Genomic DNA, 17,806 nt, shown 5'->3' with positions numbered 1-17,806 from the left:
ACCAGCACTCTTCCTGTGAAGGGGCAAACAAAACTGTAGCTCATGAAGGCCATATGTTCTCTGTCACAATCACTTGCTTCTGACACTTTAGTGTGTAAGCAGCCTTAGACAATATGTAAACAAATTAGCATGGCTGTGCACCAATAAAACTTTATTTACAAAAACAATCAATGTGCCAGATTTGGCCTACAGCTACAGTTTGCTCACCCCTGCATTAGACTATCGCAGACTAGGTCATAACTTCCAATTACATGCATTCTTTATTTTTTTAAAGATTTATCTATTTTAGAGAAAGTGCATGTGTGCAGGAGTGTGTGAGTGGGGGAGGGGCATAGGAGGAGGGAGAGGAGTAGACACCTAACTGAGCACATAGTCCTACACAGGGCTCGATCTCATGACCCTGAGACCTGGACCTGAGCCAAAATTAAGAGTCTGTTGCTTAACCGACTGAGCTACCCAGGCATCCCTACATGCAATCATCTTACATACAGTATTACATCTAATGGGATGTGAAATCTGATTACTTCAAGTGTTAGCACTAACCAGTATGCCAATTACTTCCAACTAGCAATGGAAAGAATCTCATTCTCATATGTTGGGCAAATGTTTAAGAGTTCATGTAAGATTCAATTGTAAAAAACATTTTATTTATTTATTTATTTTTTCCCTGGGCCAAAGGCAGGCGCTAAACTGCTGCGCCACCCAGGGATCCCTAAAAAACATTTTAGAATAGAACACAGTCCTATAATGAACTGGGAAACAACTATTCATTTCATAAACATTTATTCTTGCCTTCAAGGAGTTTATTCTCTTGGGGTGCTTAGGTGGCTCAGTCAGTTAAGCCTCTGATTCTTGATTTGGCTTAGATCATGATCTTAGGGGGTTGTTGAGATCAAGCCCTGAGTGGGCTCCACTCTGGGCATGGAGCCTGCTGAAAATCCACTTTCCCCCTTTTTGTGCCCCATCCCCCCTCCTCTAAAAAAAAAACCCCAAAATAAAAAAATGAAGTTTACAGTCTTGTAGGCTAGGCTGTGAGTGCAAAAGGTGTTTACAAGTACTGTTCTATAAAATCTACAAAGAGCTCATTGGGGTGAGGTGGCAAAGTGGTTAATTTAACTTGAAGAAGAAGCAGGAAAAATTTCACAGAGCACCTGATGCTTAAAGAGCAGATTAATGGTGGGTAGTACAGTGAGCAGGCATGGGAAGATTGGGAGTCAATATTCAACTCAAGTAGGAGGATAAGGAAAAGGTATAAAGATATGCAATAATCTTTTGTATCTATAGAAATCTACAAGCAGTTCAGTATGACTAAAACAATAGCAACAATGATAGAAAACTGAAGCTGAATATAAAAGAGGATAAAGAGGGATCCCTGGGTGGCGCAGCGGTTTGGCGCCTGCCTTTGGCCCAGGGCGTGATCCTGGAGACCCGGGATCGAATCCCACGTCAGGCTACCGGTGCATGTAGCCTGCTTCTCCCTCTGCCTGTGTCTCTGCCTCTCTCTCTCTCTCTCTGTGACTATCATAAATAAATAAAATTAAAAAAAAAAAAAAGAGGATAAAGAAATAGATGATTTGGAACAAAGTAGAAAGTATGCCAAAGGTTAAAGAGTAAGATGGTTCCTCAGTTTCAGACAGGGTGTCTTGAGTGGATGATGGTAATAATCACCGTGAGAGGTAATTTATAATTAAAAGCAAATAAAGGAAGCAAAACAATTTTCCTTTTATAAAAAGCCTTAGAAGACTTCTTTTGAACTTAAAAAAAAATAACTGATATATAACATCATATTAGTTTCAGGTGAACAAATGATTCAGTATTTGTATATAATGCAAAATGATCACTCAACAAACCTAGTTAACATTCATCACCACACAGTTACAAATTTTTTTCTTCTGATGAGAGCTTTTCTCTTAGCAATTTTCCATTATACAAAACATCATTAAATATAGTCATCAAACTGTACATTATATCCCCATGACTTATTTATTTTATAATTGGAAGTTTGTACCTTTTGACCACCTTCATCCATTTTCACTTTTTGATAAGACTACTTTTAAATATATATATTTTTGATTATTACCAAAGTAGTACATAATTAGTACAAGAAATGTGAAAAAGAAAAAAGAAAAACCTATAATCCTATCATTCAGAATATGATTAAGATAAACATATACAAATATAGGGGAGAAGGCATAGATAGAATAAACACAAAGCAAAACTTTTACATTAAAAGGTCATGAAAATATACATCATTACAAAGTGCACATATTACTTCTCCATATAATTTTTTTAAAAACCCAACTTATTGCTTCATTGTCTATCTTTGCCAGTAAACTATGACCTCCATAAAGGCAAGATCTTCTCTTTTTCATTAATGTATCCACAGGGTATAAGTGTGCCTGGCACATAGTAGATAATCAATTACCGTTTGTTGAAAGAACAATTTTTAGATGAAGCCCCAGATTACTCTCTCAAGCAGTATTTAATACTATAAAAATTCTAACACAAAAAGAAAATAGAACACACACCGACACCTTTAATAATGGGATCTACCATACAGAAAAGCAAAACAAAACAAAAAATACCAAGGCATAACATAGTAAGATTATATACACTGGGGCACCTGGGTGGCTCAGTCCATTAAGCATCTGCCTTTGGCTCAAGTCATGATCCCGGGGTCCTGGGATCAAGTTCCAAGTTATGCTCCCTGCTCAAAAGGGATGGGGCGGGGAGGGGGGGGAATCTGCTCTCTCTCTGCCCTTTGCCCCCTGCTTGTGATCTCTCACTATCTTTCTCAAGTAAATAAATAAGATATTTTTAAAAATATCTTATTTATTTATTCATGAGACATAGAGAGAGAGGCAGAGACAACAGGCAGAGGGAGAAGCAGGCTCCACGCAGGGAGCCTGATATGGGACTCGATCCTAGGACTCCAGGATCACACCCTGGGCAGAAGGCAGGCGCTCAACCGCTGAGCTACCCGGGCATCCAATAAATACAATATTTTTAAAAAGAGAAAGATTATATTCATCAGGAAGAGAGCCAAAGAAATTTTCTTTTTTTTCTAAATATTTTTTTTAAATTTTTTTTATTTATTTATGATAGTCACAGAGAGAGAGAGAGGCAGAGACACAGGCAGAGGGAGAAGCAGGCTCCATGCACCGGGAGCCTGATGTGGGATTCGATCCTGGGTCTCCAGGATCGCGCCCTGGGCCAAAGGCAGGCGCCAAACCGCTGCGCCACCCAGGGATCCCGAGAGCCAAAGAAATTTTCTTAAATACAGGAACACACACAAACATCTTCCTTGAATAGGAGTCAGGTTAAAATGTACTTTGGGTCTGAACTGTTCTTACTTTTCCACACTGCATGTGGTTGTACATCTCACCATAAAATTGTCACAGAGATATTTTTAGTCTATTAATTTATAGGCTAGAATTCATAGACTATTACTACACTTGATAAAATCTCAGAGAAAAAAATTAGCCTCTGAATGGTGACTTTAAGTTAAGCTCAACTTAGCTACTTCTTACTAGATTAGAAAATCCTTAAAAGAAAGCTCAGGTTTAATGTGTTTTTAAAAAATAATCCCCACAGCATTTACTGTACTTAGCATACAGCAGATATTCAATACACATATTAAGTAAATGAAGTAACTAATAAATGCTTAACTTTTAAACAGAGATTTTAAAACAGATAAATTTCAAGGGAAACGTCTTAGCAATTAAAAAATAAGTGAGTCAATTTGCACTAACAAGCCCAATTTTGCCAGAAAAATCCTCTGTCTGGAACAATATCAGCAAACTCCCTCCAGACCTCCACAACTTTTGGATACCTCCACTCTGTTAATATACCAAAAATTATGTAAAAGAAATACATTTCTCTCTTTCCTTCTAATAAATGTCTAAAGACCATTTCTTTATTCAAAAAACAGAAGAGCCCAAACTGGACATTTTCAATTAAAACAGGTTCTGGTTCCTGCAATCTACCACTGTGGATCGACATAACTCTTGGCATGTGCACCAGTAAGATCTTTTGCTTAAAGCAACAGATGGTTAGCTTCAGTTATGGTAAAGTCATCTTTCTACTTTGTAGAATTCACCTAAAAACAACTGTCACACAATTCAGTTAGCACCAGTAGGAGTTCCAGTCATAACTCCAGTTATATATGAAAGGTATACTCTTTTGTACTTGACATTTGACTGTAAGAGCTGTACATTGAATCATTTAAAAATGAGAAAAAAAAACACGAAACTAAAAGTGCACTAGTAAAATAAAATCTTAAATATAATTCAAACTAAAAATTAATGAGTCAACTCATTTAATACCATATAAATAACTCAATCATAGTACCAACTAGGGGAATTGTAAGACATTATCCACACATACCTTATTAGACTGTTATTAGATATAATTAACTTTTCAACCAATACCTATACAAAGACTACCTTTAAAGAATGAAAAAGTTCATTTTCCTCTTGAAAAAGACACATGGGAGCCTTGGCTGTTGGTAATCTCACAAAGTCAATGTCCATTTTCACTTGTATCCATACCTTCCATTCATCCAATTGTAGTCAAGAAGAAGATGGGGAGGTCCATGCATAGCATAGAACTAGGGGGGCAAAAGTAGATTGTGAGGGAGTGGGGATCAACCAACATCTTCAGGGGTGCCTGGCTGGCTCAGACAGTGGAGCAACTAACTCTTGGTTCAGGCCCCACCTTGGGTGTAGAGATTCCTTTGAAAAAAAAATTTTTTTGAACACTTTAGCCGGCACACCCTTTTCCTATTCTAACTTAAACCAACAAGAAATCTAATTTTTTTTCTTGATGGTTTCAGCACACAGGTGGACTCTGAAAAGAATGGCCTGAATAGCACCAATGGGTTGCTACATACACTTGAAATCAATCTCTGCACCTGGGTTTTCTTCTCTACAAAATAAAGTCAAAATGGACATAGTACTCCTTTCTTTCCGGTCACAAAACTCAGTGATAGTCTCTAAAGCACAAGTTTCCAAACTAACACCCTCAGTATTTCAGTAACTTTTTTAACAACAGCAGGACGCAAAGAAACACTAACAGCTTCACTTATCAAGTTGTTAGTAGCAACTTGAAAAACTGATCTACCTTAGCTGAAAAAAAAGTTTTTACTTCATTCTTAAATAATCACAATTACTTACTTACCTACAGAAAGCATTTTATGGTTAGGCAATATGAACAACTTCTCAAACCTTGGAATCAAACTGGACACTGCTATTCTTATTTCCTATTTCTCACTGATTTTCATGCAGCATTTACATTTTGTCACAGTAACCCCACCAAAACCCAACTTCACAAAGGTACATCACCCAAAGGAACTTAGCACAATCTAAGGTTCAAATCAGGAACTGTGTAAAGCTAGTAGTTTTCCTGGCAACCAAGAGATATCAAGTCCTGCTATCTGTTCCTTGAACATTTAAACAACCACATAGCACCTCTGTAAGTTGGTGGCAATACCTTGAGGTATCTCAGTGTAGTGTAGGAAACATGGCCCTGTGGCAAGGTATAATTTTGTGGCTTTGGACTCAGATCTAGGTTAGAAATCAGATTTTAGGGGTGCTGGGTGGCTCAGTTGGTTAAGCATCTGACTCTTGATTTCAGCTCAGGTCTTGATCTCAGGGTCTCAGGATGAGGCCCCAGTTAAGCTCCATGCTCAGCAGGGATTCTCTCCCTCTGCCCCTACCCTCCCCCCCACACCCAAGCAAGCACTCTTGAGCTCTCTCCCTTCCTCTAAATAAATCTTTTAAAAAATCAGATTTGGGAACCCTGGGTGGCGCAGCGGTTTAGCGCCTGTCTTTGGCCCAGGGCGCGATCCTGGAGACCCAGGATCGAATCCCACGTCGGGCTCCCGGTGCATGGAGCCTGCTTCTCCCTCTGTGTCTCTGCCTCTCTCTCTCTCTCTCTGTGACTATCATAAATAAATAAAAAAAAAAAATTCAAAAATCAGATTTTACCAATAACTATATATCATCTTGGGCACTGGGCAACTAAAGCAATCTCTTAAACCTTAGTTTCTATGCCTGCCAAAAAGAATTAATAGTACCAACCTCAAAGAACAAAGAATGAAATGATGTTTGTACATAGTAAATACTCAATATATCATTCAAACTTAAATTTAATAATTTCCTCTCTAGGGGATGAAAGAAGAATTCTAAGCTAAAGCCACAATGCCAAATAAAAACTTATCAACAAATTTTTAGGGAAATGATCATAAAGTGCTCAAACAAGGAATATAGAGAACTACAGTTTCCTCCAAAGGATGCCATAATATTGCTATACCTATGACAAAAAGTGAGTAGGTAAAAGGTTTTAAACAGTTTAACTCACAAGAATATACTTTCAAAAGCACCTCTGGGACACCTGGGTGGCTCAGTGGTTGAGTGTCTGCCTTTGGCTCAGGTTGTGATCCCCGAATCTTGGGACAGTCTCTTGGGACAGAGTCCCGCATCAGGCTCCCCATAGGGAGCCTGATTCTCCGTGTCTCTCATGAATAAATAAATAAAATAAAATAAAAAAAAAGCACCTTTTAACGGATAATCACACTAGGAAAAACCAAAAGTTTTATAAATTAGGATTTTTTAAGCAGCACTAAGAACTGCCTTCTAAAAATGCTCATTTATATAGAGCAAAACTCAATTGATTATAACAAAGATTTTTCCCAAAGAGCATAATAGCTAAATATAATACCTCTGCTCATATCCCTATTCTCACATGTTAAAAATTTAACATCTTTAATAAAATTTGTAATACAAGAATACTGCAAGAGCTTGGTTTATGAAAGGATTTTTGAAATATTTCATTTGATCCTCAGATATTATCTCTACTCAAGAGACAAGGTCTATAGAAATTAAATAATTTGCTCTACAACTTATATAATACTGTTCTGTGCTAAAACTCATGTCTCATGTCTCTTAACTCTTTTTTTTTTTTAAATCTTAACTCTTTCTAGTACACAACTCCTTTCCAAAAAGATTCAGTTCAAATTTTGTTAGTTGGACTAGAATTGCTTCATCCAACTGTTATAAGTAAGTTAACCATCATCAAAGGCCTGAAAATCTTTTCCCTGCACAGTAATGGCATTTCACCTGCACAGACTTTTCATTTGACAAGTCTGTTGAACTGTATAACATTACTTAATAATTATTCTTAGATCACATTATGTGAAGATCCATTATTATAGATGCAAATGCCAATTATAGATGCTTTACCAATGGTAATGCACTGGCTGAGCCCCCTGGTATAATCTCTCTGCCCAGAATATTTCTCAGTTTTCACTTAGCTGGTGGCCATTGCTCAACTCTAGATAGAGAGGAGGTAACATGAACTATTAAACTGACCTTGATATTTTTTCTTCTAAAACAAGCCAAATGCAACAGCCGAAATACTTAAAAGGAATGGAAGACAAGAAAACTTGTATACCACCCAGAATACAATGCCATCACAGGTCTATACCTGCCTTTCAACTTGGTCCCAGCAAATTCCAATTTGCCAGCAATCCTTTTCCCCAAATTTCTCTCAGATACGTATATTAGTATCACTTCCAAAACTATCCTAAACACAGCTTACTAAGGCATTCTACTTCATAGTGACTACTACTATAAAACTTGAATGTAAATGCAATTTGGTAATAAAATAACTATACTGGGAAGCTTAACTTTTAAAGAAATGCTGCAGGAAGTCTTTATTTAATGTAATTTATCACTCCTATTTTACACGACATTAAAAAACTACTCTTTTAGGGACGCCTGGGTGGCTTAGTGGTTGGGTGCCTCCCTTCCACCCAGGGCGTGATCCTGGAGTCCCGGGATCAAAACTGCTTCCGGCTCCCTGCATAGAGCCTGCTTCTCTCTATGCCTGTGTCTCTCCCTCTATCTCTCTACGTCTCTCATGAATAAATAAATAAAATCTTTTAAAAAGAAAAAAACTACTCTTTTAGAGGGGCCTCGGTGGCTCAGTTGGTTAAATGTCTGCCTTAGGCTCAGGTCATGATCCCCGGGGGACTGAGATAGGGATAGAGCCCCATCCTCCTCAACAGGGAGCCTGCTCTCCCTCTCTCTCTCTCTCTCTCTCTCTCTCTCTCTCTCGGCCCCTCCGTCTGCTTGTGCGCGTACTCTTTCTCTCAAATTAATAATAAAAACTACCCTTTCATATGCCACAGTTTGTTAAGGGCAGAAAGAGATTTGGGCTGTAGATAAGAAAAAATATAGGCCTGTACAGTAAGTGCTGTATTAATCTGAGTCTTTGGTAGCCACAACATCATCTTCACTATAGCTAATATTTTGAAAACTTCACACCTGGAGCCCTTCTAGCAATGTAAATACATTCTGTTAAACTTCTTCACTTCCACGGAGAATTGAAAAAGCAACCTTGTTTTCTTAGAAAGGAAACAGCTATCTGTCTTATACAAAAACTACGTTAGCAACCTAATACGAACCAAAAAAAAAAAAAACCTATTTAGGAAACGTCTAAGGGCTGTTCCCAGATAAAGGCAATGCTCAGACACAGGGGGTAAAAACACACACAAAAAAAACCCCCAGAAAAACAAAAGGCCTTCTTAAGAGAAGAAATATGCCAGGAAAGAAGAGGCATGGATGAGGAATAAATAAGGGGTGAAATGTACGCGATCAGTGTAAGGGGAGGCAGCAGGCACAGCGCTGAGATGCTCCGGGAAAGAACCAGCAGCAGCAGCAGCAGCAGAAGCAGCAGCAGCAGCAGCAGCAGGAAGTTTCAATGGGGCCGGGCAGAGCATGCGCCCTGCACCCGCGCGGTGGCCTTATGTGGAAGGAGCACCACTTGCGAACACCAATAATAGACCAGCAGCACCAGAGAGAGAAACATGAGCAACAAGCACCTTCTTCAACTGTTTCCCCCTCCGTCTGAGCCCCTCCTCCAGCCTACATACTAACCACCCCACCCCACCCTGCAAATGGGAGGACGACTTCTTCCCCTAAGCCTCGCTGCCACGATGAAGGGGGAAGGGATTAGAAAAGTGGGGAGATGCTTTTCTATTATTTGGGGGGAGGTGGGGAGAAGAAGGAGGAAAACTATGGGGGAGGAAAAATTAACCCTGTAGCCTCCAAAGTAGAGAAGCTGAACCGACTTCGACCCCCAAAGCAAGAATGGAGGAGGACCCCCCCACCCGCTCCCATGAGGGAGGAGCAAACCTCCCTACTCCGAGGAAGGAGTTTTGGGGGTTAAACCGGCCCTCGAGGGGAAGGGAAGAGAGACGCGAGCGACTCTCTCGGGGGAGTTCCCACTAGAGGGAGGGAGGGCTGAAGTGTCCGCTGGCCCCCGCCCACCCAGGTGGAGGGAGAGAAAGGGGCGCCCCGAGAAGATGAGCCCAGCCTCCCCCGAGATGGTGGGGAGGATGGTGGGAGGAGGGGAAGAAGCAAGGGAGGGGAGGAGGAGAAAAGCGCAAAGCTGGCCGGAACCTGCGCTCCCCTTCCCCCGCCACCCAGGGGGAGAAGGGGTGGAGGACCGGCCCCTGCGGCCGGGAAACAGTCCCAGGGGCGGCCGGCCAGCACAATGACCGCTCCACGCCCCCAGCCCACACCTAAGCCGCGACGCCCCCACCTCCGCTCGGCGCCGGGCCCAGTGGCCCTAGGGGGTCTCGGCCCCGCCTCCCCGCTGCCCAAGACCCTGGGGGCTGGGCGGAGAGGCCGGGCCGGCCGGAGCTGCGCCCCGGGGGAAGGACGGAGCCGCGGAGGCCCGGGATGTCCGTGAAGAGCAGGGCGAAGGAGCGTGCCAGGGCCGCTTCCCGCCGGGCGTTCGGGCCCCTCGCTTACCTTCTCCACTGCCGACGTCCGGCGGCGGCGCCTGCAGCACCCGCTCCAGCTCGGGAAACGGCAACTCGGGCAGGTCGAGCAGCGGCCCGTAGCGCTCCAAGAAGGAGCAGACTACGGCGAAGTTGGGGCACGAACCCGGGCAGCCCGGAGGAGCCATCGCGGCCGCCGCTGCTGCCGCCGCCGCCATTTTGAACTGGAGGATGGAGGAGGAGGCGATGGGGGCGGTGGAGGGAGTTGGGTTCCGAGGAATGGCAGAGCAGCCTTGCGGACAACAGGAGGCGCTGGTGAGTGAGCTCCCCCGTGGATCCGAGCGTCTCCGGCACGGCGCCGCGATCCCACAATACAACGGCTGCTCGGAGCAGTCGAGAACCGAGTCAGACTGGGGAAAGAGAGGCCCTCCGTGCCTTTCACTTTCCGCCCTCTTTCCGCCCCCCTTTCCCTCCCTCCACTTCGCCCCTCCCACCTTGGGTTTGCCACTGCCTCGTGTGACAGGGGGAATGAAAACAAGGGAAGCGGGGCCGGGAGGAGGACTGGAAGCTGAGGAGGCGGGACTTCTTGGGAACAGTGGCCAATAGGCGGGGGGGGGCGGGGCTTCGGGCGACGACTCGCTGAAAGGCGCTTTCGGGGCGGGGCGAGCGGGGGGAGCGCTCCGCGGAGACGGCCCGAACCGCCAGAGGTGAGAGGTAAAGCGCGGAGCCGTTTGGGATCGCAACTCTCCTGAAGAGAGGCCTTTGGGTGAGTTTTGGGGGGAGTTGAGGGGGGGAACCTCCGGGATCTGAAACCGGGCCACAAGCTCGTGGGGGAAGTTGAGGAGCGTGAATAAGAAGCAGAACAAGGAGAGAAAAGAAAAAAAAAAGAACAAACCCTACCACGATTCTGAGAGAAGTTTGGAAACGGGAAAGGTAGAGAGGTGCCTTTAATTGGGGGTTGGGAGAGGACCTTTGTGAGGAGAAGTGCCTGCGGAGCATTTGCTGAGGGCTACTGCTGTCTCCTGGGGTACAAGAGCCACAACTGTGCTGGAAAAGAGGGTCTGAGGGCTCGCGGGACAGGAGGCCGAGGAGACGGCTCTGCGAGGATCACCTGTCTGAGGAGTTGGGGCCCTGGTAGGAGGTCACGGTCTGAAGGGGCCAGCTCCTTAGGCAGACCTAGTTATGAGGGGGCAGGGCCCTGCTGTGGTTGCCAGGGGGTGACGGGAAGAGACTCAGGGGAACGAGGATCTGAGGGGACGAGACTTTATAGGGGACCAGGGTCAGAGGGTGGGCTAGGACTCCACTAAGAGGATACGCGACTTGGTGCAAGAGCAAAAAAAATGTTGGAAGACAGGGTCGGCTTCGTTGGGGGCAGCAGTGAGCGTTCTCCCACCAAGAGTCTCAGAAAACCATCAATCATGCAAAGTAGAATGTGCAACTTGGGATGCAAGGTGCGTTATGGTTAGGAGCCTGAGCGTTAGAAGTCGGCCAGACTTGGGTCCTAACAACTGCTTCAGGTCATTGCAGAAGATTCTTCACTTCTTTGAACCTCTGGGAAGCGTGAGTGATAACGGTGCTTATAGGGTTGTAACTAGCTATTCACAATAAACTGATCAGCACAATGCCCAGGCACATTCATTGTAACTATTTTTTAAATGTTAGTTACTACTACTGCACAAAGGGATTTCTAAAATTTAGATTGAATTCAGCTATAATTTATACAGTTTACTACCTTGAGCCAGAATTTTCAACGTGCATTTAAAACTTACATACTACCAGGGAGCCTGGGTGAGTCAGTTAGGCATCTGCCTTCAGCTCAGGTCATGATGGGGGCGGGGGGGGGGGCTGGAATGGAGCCTCATCCTCACCCTGCTCAGTCGGAGGCGGGGGGGGGGGGGGGGGGGGGGGGGGGTCCGGCAGAGTTCCCTGCTCCGCGGGGAGTCTACTTCTCCCTCTCCTTCTGCCTTTTCCCTTCCCCCTACTTGTATTCTCTCTCTCCCTGTCAAGTAAATCTTTTTTTTTAATGTTAACACTTACAAAAAAAAAAAAAAGTTAATATTTACATAGCACCTATTTAAGAATTTGAAACAAGGTGTACTGCCAACCAGGTAAAATCGGAAAATTTATTATTAAAGGAAGATAAAGAAATACAGAGTATAGGCAAATAATTGGGAACAGAGAAAATGCTTACAAATACTGAATTTTGTTCTATATTTGTAGGAAAAAACAATGATCTTTATCATTCTCATTATCGAAAGAAAAAATATTTTTATCAAGAGAGAAAAAAAATCTAGAGGTGTTTGGGTGGCTCGTCCATTAAGCCTCCAACTCTTGATTTCAGGATTGTTGAAACTGAGCCTCACTTTAAGCTCTGTGCTGAGCCTGGAGTAGGCTTAAGATTCTCTGGCTCCTTCTCCTTCTGCCCTTACCCCCTCATGCTTGTTCTCTCTCTCTCTCTCTCTCTCTCACACACACACACACACACACAAATTTTTAAAAAAGAGAAAAACATATATTCTAAGTGGAATTTATAATCTAGAATATTGACTCCTTATCCTGAGTAACACACAAACTCTTTTTTTCTGTTTTTTAAAAGTTTATTTAAATTCAGTTAATTGGGATCCCTGGGTGGCGCAGCGGTTTAGCGCCTGCCTTTGGCCCAGGGCGCGATCCTGGAGACCCGGGATCGAATCCCACATCAGGCTCCCGGTGCATGGAGCCTGCTTCTCCCTCTGCCTGTGTCTCTGCCTCTCTCTCTCTCTCTCTCTCTCTCTCTGTGTGACTATCATAAATTAAAAAAAAAATAAAAAATAAAAAAAATAAAAAATAAATTCAATTAATTAACATATATTATTGGTTTCAAAGGTAGAGGTCAGTGATTCATCAATCTTATATAATACTCAGTGCTCATTACATCAGGTGCCCTTCTTAATGTCCATCACTCAATTATCCCATCCTCCCATCCCATCCCTCTTCCCTCCAGCGACCCTCAATTTGTTTCCTATGATTAGGAGCCTCTTATGGTTTGTCTCCCTCTCTGATTTCGTCTTGTTTTATTTTTTCCTGTCTTCCTTATGATCCTCTGTTTTGTTTCTTAAATTCCACGTGTGAGTGAGATAAACAACTACTGGGCACAGACTCTTTTTAAAGGGAAAAAAAATTTTTTTAATTTCTCAAATACTCTGGAAAATTCCATTTTGAGAAATACTGCCATGAGGAGACACCTGGGTGGCTCAGCAGTTAAGCGTCTGCCTTCCGTTCAGGGTGTGATACTGGGGTTTGGGATGAGTCCCGCATTGGACTCCTTGTGGGGAGTCTGCTTCTCCCTCTTTTTTTTTTTTTTTTTTTTTGCTTCTCTATGTCTCTGTCTTTCTCTCTCTGTGTGTCTCTCATGAATAAATAAATGAAATCTAAAAAAAAAAAAAAAAAGATATAGTACCATGAGAAAGTAAAGTCAACAATGTGAATGCACTTCATGACACTGAACTATACACTGAAAAATGGTTAAAAGGGTAAGCTTTATGTATATTTTACCACAATAAAAATGTAAAAAACAAAACAAAAAAGGAACTAAAATCTTACTTTAGGAAAATATCTATGGCTGTGAGTTATAGCAAAAGAAGTTTTCATTTAATGTGTAGTAAAATACAGTTTTTAGGCAACACTGCTTAAATACATGTCTAAGTTAAAACATTGGTGGAATTCTCAGAGTGCCAAGTATATATCCTTAGATCTGGGGACCTGAAGACCCCAGTTTAAGAAAAATCTAACCTAGAATACATCCTTAACAACAGTTTTACAGAAAGATACAAAAAAAAAAAATCTTGATAAGATTGTTATATAATTCAATCCTTTTAAATAAAAGGCAGATACACAATATTAAACAAAATTACATCTTTGTGAAGCAGAGAAAGAAACTTGTGAATGAACTTTGATAGAACTTTCAACCAAATTAAGTTTTAATTATGTAATTTTGTAACCCTTACCTCCCCTTCCTTTCTGGGTCTTCACTTTCAGCTATTACAGTATCTCACCTCCTGTTCTTCCATGGGCTGTAAAATAACATAGTAAAAGAAAGCCTTATACTATAGTTTTCTTTTCTCAATCCTCACACTGTGATTCAAAGAGGAACTGATAAATAAGGTTAGAGTTTCTGCCTTTTCTAATCCAGATTGGCATGGGAACAAAGTCCTTGGGCGTCAGAAAGTTATATCCGCCCAAAAGATAAATGTTTTACTACAAGATATAGATCATACCTTCACAAGTCTGTTCTTGAAAAGAAAATAAACAACAAACACTCACATTACCACCATCTCTTTTTGCCTTTCAAGGCCAACAAAAGTTGTAGGTTACAAGAGTCTAGTCCCAATTTATGTAGTTAAATAATTGAGTTATATACATCAGGCTAGAATATAAAGATAGAGGAGCTTTAAAGAAAAATCCATAATTAATTTATTGCTACTGCCATCAAGAAGCCTTCAAACAAGAATTAAATTATCTACACACAGTATTTGTTTAAAGTTCACTTTTTTCTTTTTTTTTTTTTTTTTTTTAGATTTGTTATTTGAGAGAGAAAGACCGCATGTGTGCACATGGGATGAGGCAAAGGGAGAGAGGAAGAGAAGCACACTCCCCACTGAGCACAGAGCCCAAGCACATGGGGCCCACCTCATGACCCTGAGATCATGACCTGAGGCCAAAATGAGAGTTAAGTCACTCAACCAACTGAGCCACCCAGGCACCACTGAAGTTCACTTTTTTTTTTTTTTTTTTTAAGATTTTATTTATTTATTCATGAGAGACACAGAGAGAGAGGAGCAGAGACACAGCCTGAGGGAGAAGCAGGCTCCCTGCAGAGAGCCCAATGCTGGACGATCTGGATCCCCTGACTCCAGGATCATGCCCTGAGCCAAAGGCAGACACCCAACCACTGAGCCATCCAGGCGTCCCTGAAGTTCACTTTAAAGAGTTAATACATCTAGATATATTACATGTAAAGAAAAAGCTATTAAGTGTCAACAGAAATAGGAATCAGTGTTCTTCAAGATAGTTTAATAAGAAAAAAATAAAAAATAAAAAAGAAAGATAAGTGTAATATAACAAGATTTGAACCAGCCATTTTTTGTTCTTTTCCTAATAATTGAATTCTTTGTTGCAGCAGAATTCTACTCATTTAAGAAAGCACTTTTAGATGTGTCTTACTATCTTTTTTCCTTAAGAGTTATACATTAGTCCTCTTTTCTTTTAAAAGAATAGCTGAGACTAATTTCTCTGGTGGAATAAAGATTTTTACTAAAAAAAAGTGTATGTGGGCAGCCCCAGTGGCTCAGTGGTTTAGTGCTGCCTTCAGTCCAGGGCATGATCCTAGAGATCCGGGATTGAGTCCCATGTTGGGCTCCCTGCATAGAGCCTGCTTCTCCCTCTGCCTGTGTCTCTGCCTCTCTCTCTCTCTCTCTCTTTCTCTGTGTGTGTCTCTCATGAATAAATAAATAAAATCTTTAAAAAAAATTTTAAAAAGTGTATGCAGGAAACAACTGATATTAAAATGTATTATACCTCATATCATTGCTATGTGTCTATATGTTTTAACTTTATTAGATAATTGAGGTCAGGGGTCACATTATACAGTTTGGTATCTTGTACAGAAAACACTGATATTCACTAGTGTGCACTAGAAAGTTAAGATATTAAGATATCTTAATATCTGTTAAGATACTAAGATACTATACTTACATGCTAATTGCAGAAGAACCCTGTCCTGAGTGAGCCTCCCACGTAATCCCTGGGACATTGGCTTCCCTAGTTTCATTCTAACAACTCCCAGCAACTGAACATTCAATACGGACACATCAGACCCTCTTCTAGCCCTCCACTCCCATTTTGATGTAGCCAGTGCACATGCTGCCCTCATTATTTATTTTGAACGTAGCCCTTGCCTATAGTAATGTTTTTTAAATGAAGGATCATAACCCATTAGTTAGTTTTAAAATTAATTTGGTGGATCAAGACCAAAATTACATTAAAAATGAAAAAAAAATAGAACAGTACTAAAAAGGGAGGATGCTAAAAAGTGAATAGAAAATAGTGTATTATAAAAAATAGTGTATCACATATAATAAGGGTATGATAAATATATATATTGCAAAAGTAGATATGAAATATGTATATTTGTAGAGGTGTGTGTGTTATGATATAAAATGTATTTGTTGTGATTTAGACAAAGTTTGAAACACATTCCCTTAGCTCTACATGTGGAGGAAAATGAATGAACATCTGGATAAATGAACAAATTTGATCTTTATCATTTGGTAATGACAAAGGAAACATTGTTGGGTAAAATTTCTGTCTTATCTCCATACTCCTAGATGACATCTAAACAGGACTACAGTAGTTATTATATATTTTTAATTCAGTAAAACTTTATGGTATGTCAGACACATCAGTTTTCCAAGTACCAAGCAGAACTGGGTTGCAGAAGTATTTCTTCAATACTATTAAGATGACATTTGGATATCTGGTGAATCCTTAAGATAAATTGTGTCAAAATAGTTTAAGTTGCAAGTAAAAGACAAACAGGCTTAAACAATAAAGGAAATATATTACCTTACATCATTGAAAAGATGAGTGGTAGCTCATGCATGAGATATGATCTAATCAGGTCATAACTCTCCTAGGATGTCTGTGTTGCCTTCCTTTGCATGGGCTGAATTTTCAAACTGATTTCCCTCCTGGTACTAACAGTTTCAAGGTACCCTTCTATATTGTATCCATCCCAGCCTCAGTATCTCAGAATTTCCCCCAAAAAAGTCCCTAAACACTGATTGGTATGTCTCAACTCACATATTCAGCCATTCAGCCAGTGTGACCAGTATAGAAAATGAAAGTAGAATGTACTCAATGCATTAGCTTAAGTCAGTGCTTCACTCCTATAGCTAGAGATAAAAAGGTCAATACTTCATTCCTAAAGCTAGGAATGAAACCACAAGGAGTCAATACATCAAAAGCCCTAATAGACATGAAGCAAAAACTGACAGAATTGAAATGAGAAATAGAAAATTCAACAATACTTCTTGGAGACTTCAATACTCTGCTTTCAATAATGGTCATCTAGGACAACTGGAAAGAACGTCAACCAAAAAAAAAAAAAAAAAGGCTTGAACAACACTATAAAATAACTAGACCTAACAGACACCTATGGACACTGCACAACAATAGTGAATACACGTTTTATTCAAGTGCACATGGAGAATTCTCCAAGATAAACCATGTGCTAGGGCATAAAAAGGAAGTCTCAACAAATTTAGAAGTGTTGAAATTAATGTCAAATATGTTCTTCAAACATGGAATTAGACCAGAATCAAAAACAGAAGAAAATTTGGAAAATTCATTTATAGGTGGATATTAAGTGACACATACCCAAATAAGTAATCAATAGTTCAAAGAAGAAATCTCAAGGAAAACTAGAAAATACTTTTTTTTTTTTTAAGATTTTATTACCTATTCATGAGAGACACAGAGAGAGAGAGAAACAGAGACATAGGCAGAAGGAGAAGCAGGCTCCATGCAGGGAGCCTAGCCTGATGGGGGACTTGATCCCAAGACTCCAGGATCATGCTCTGGGCCAAAGGCAGGTGCTAAACTGCTGAGCCACCCAGGGATCCCCTAGAAAATGCTTTTAGATAAATAAAAATGAAAATTTTAGGGGATGCACAAAGCACTACTTAAAGACAAATGTGCAGCTGTATATAAATGCCAGTATTAAAAAAGATAATTTTAGGGCTTCTGGCTGGCTCAGTCCATTGAATGTCTGCCTTTGGCTCAGGTCAAGATCCCAGGATCCTGTTCAGCAGGGAGCCTGCTACTCCCTCTCCTCCCTGTATGTGCTTTCTCACTATCTCTGTCGCTATCTTTGTCTCTCTCAAAGTCTTTTAAAAAAATTTAAAACAATTAAAAAGATTATTTCAAATCAATAGGCTAACTTTCCATCTTTAAAAAACTGGAGAAAAGCAAACTAAACAT

General features: G+C 41.1%; 2 protein-coding genes across 6 annotated transcripts in view; one reads left to right on the top strand and one right to left on the bottom strand.

Annotated features, from left to right (window-relative positions):
* RSF1 (remodeling and spacing factor 1) overlaps nt 1–10,005 on the bottom strand; it is a 157,241-nt gene extending 147,236 nt beyond the window's left edge. For both annotated transcript variants that reach the window (XM_025419540.3, XM_025419541.3), the window contains exon 1: nt 9,819–10,005. In XM_025419540.3, coding sequence (XP_025275325.1) covers nt 9,819–10,005 — 187 coding nt within the window. The remainder of the gene's footprint in view (nt 1–9,818) is intronic.
* Nucleotides 9,969–17,806, top strand: part of AAMDC (adipogenesis associated Mth938 domain containing) — a 36,791-nt gene continuing 28,953 nt past the window's right edge. Inside the window, exon 1 of one of the 4 annotated variants that reach the window (XM_025419544.3) lies at nt 9,969–10,102. In XM_025419544.3, coding sequence (XP_025275329.1) covers nt 10,019–10,102 — 84 coding nt within the window. In that variant the 5' untranslated portion in view covers nt 9,969–10,018. Of the gene's footprint in view, nt 10,103–10,394; nt 10,554–10,573; nt 10,721–17,806 lie in introns of those variants that run through there. The other 3 variants (XM_025419546.3, XM_025419545.3, XM_025419547.3) reach the window with 3 other exon arrangements.

The sequence above is a fragment of the Canis lupus genome, chromosome 21 (assembly GCF_003254725.2).
Source record: "Canis lupus dingo isolate Sandy chromosome 21, ASM325472v2, whole genome shotgun sequence".
NCBI lineage: Eukaryota > Metazoa > Chordata > Mammalia > Carnivora > Canidae > Canis > Canis lupus.
Note: the sequence above shows the minus strand (reverse complement) of the source record. Positions and strands in the feature narration are given on the sequence as shown.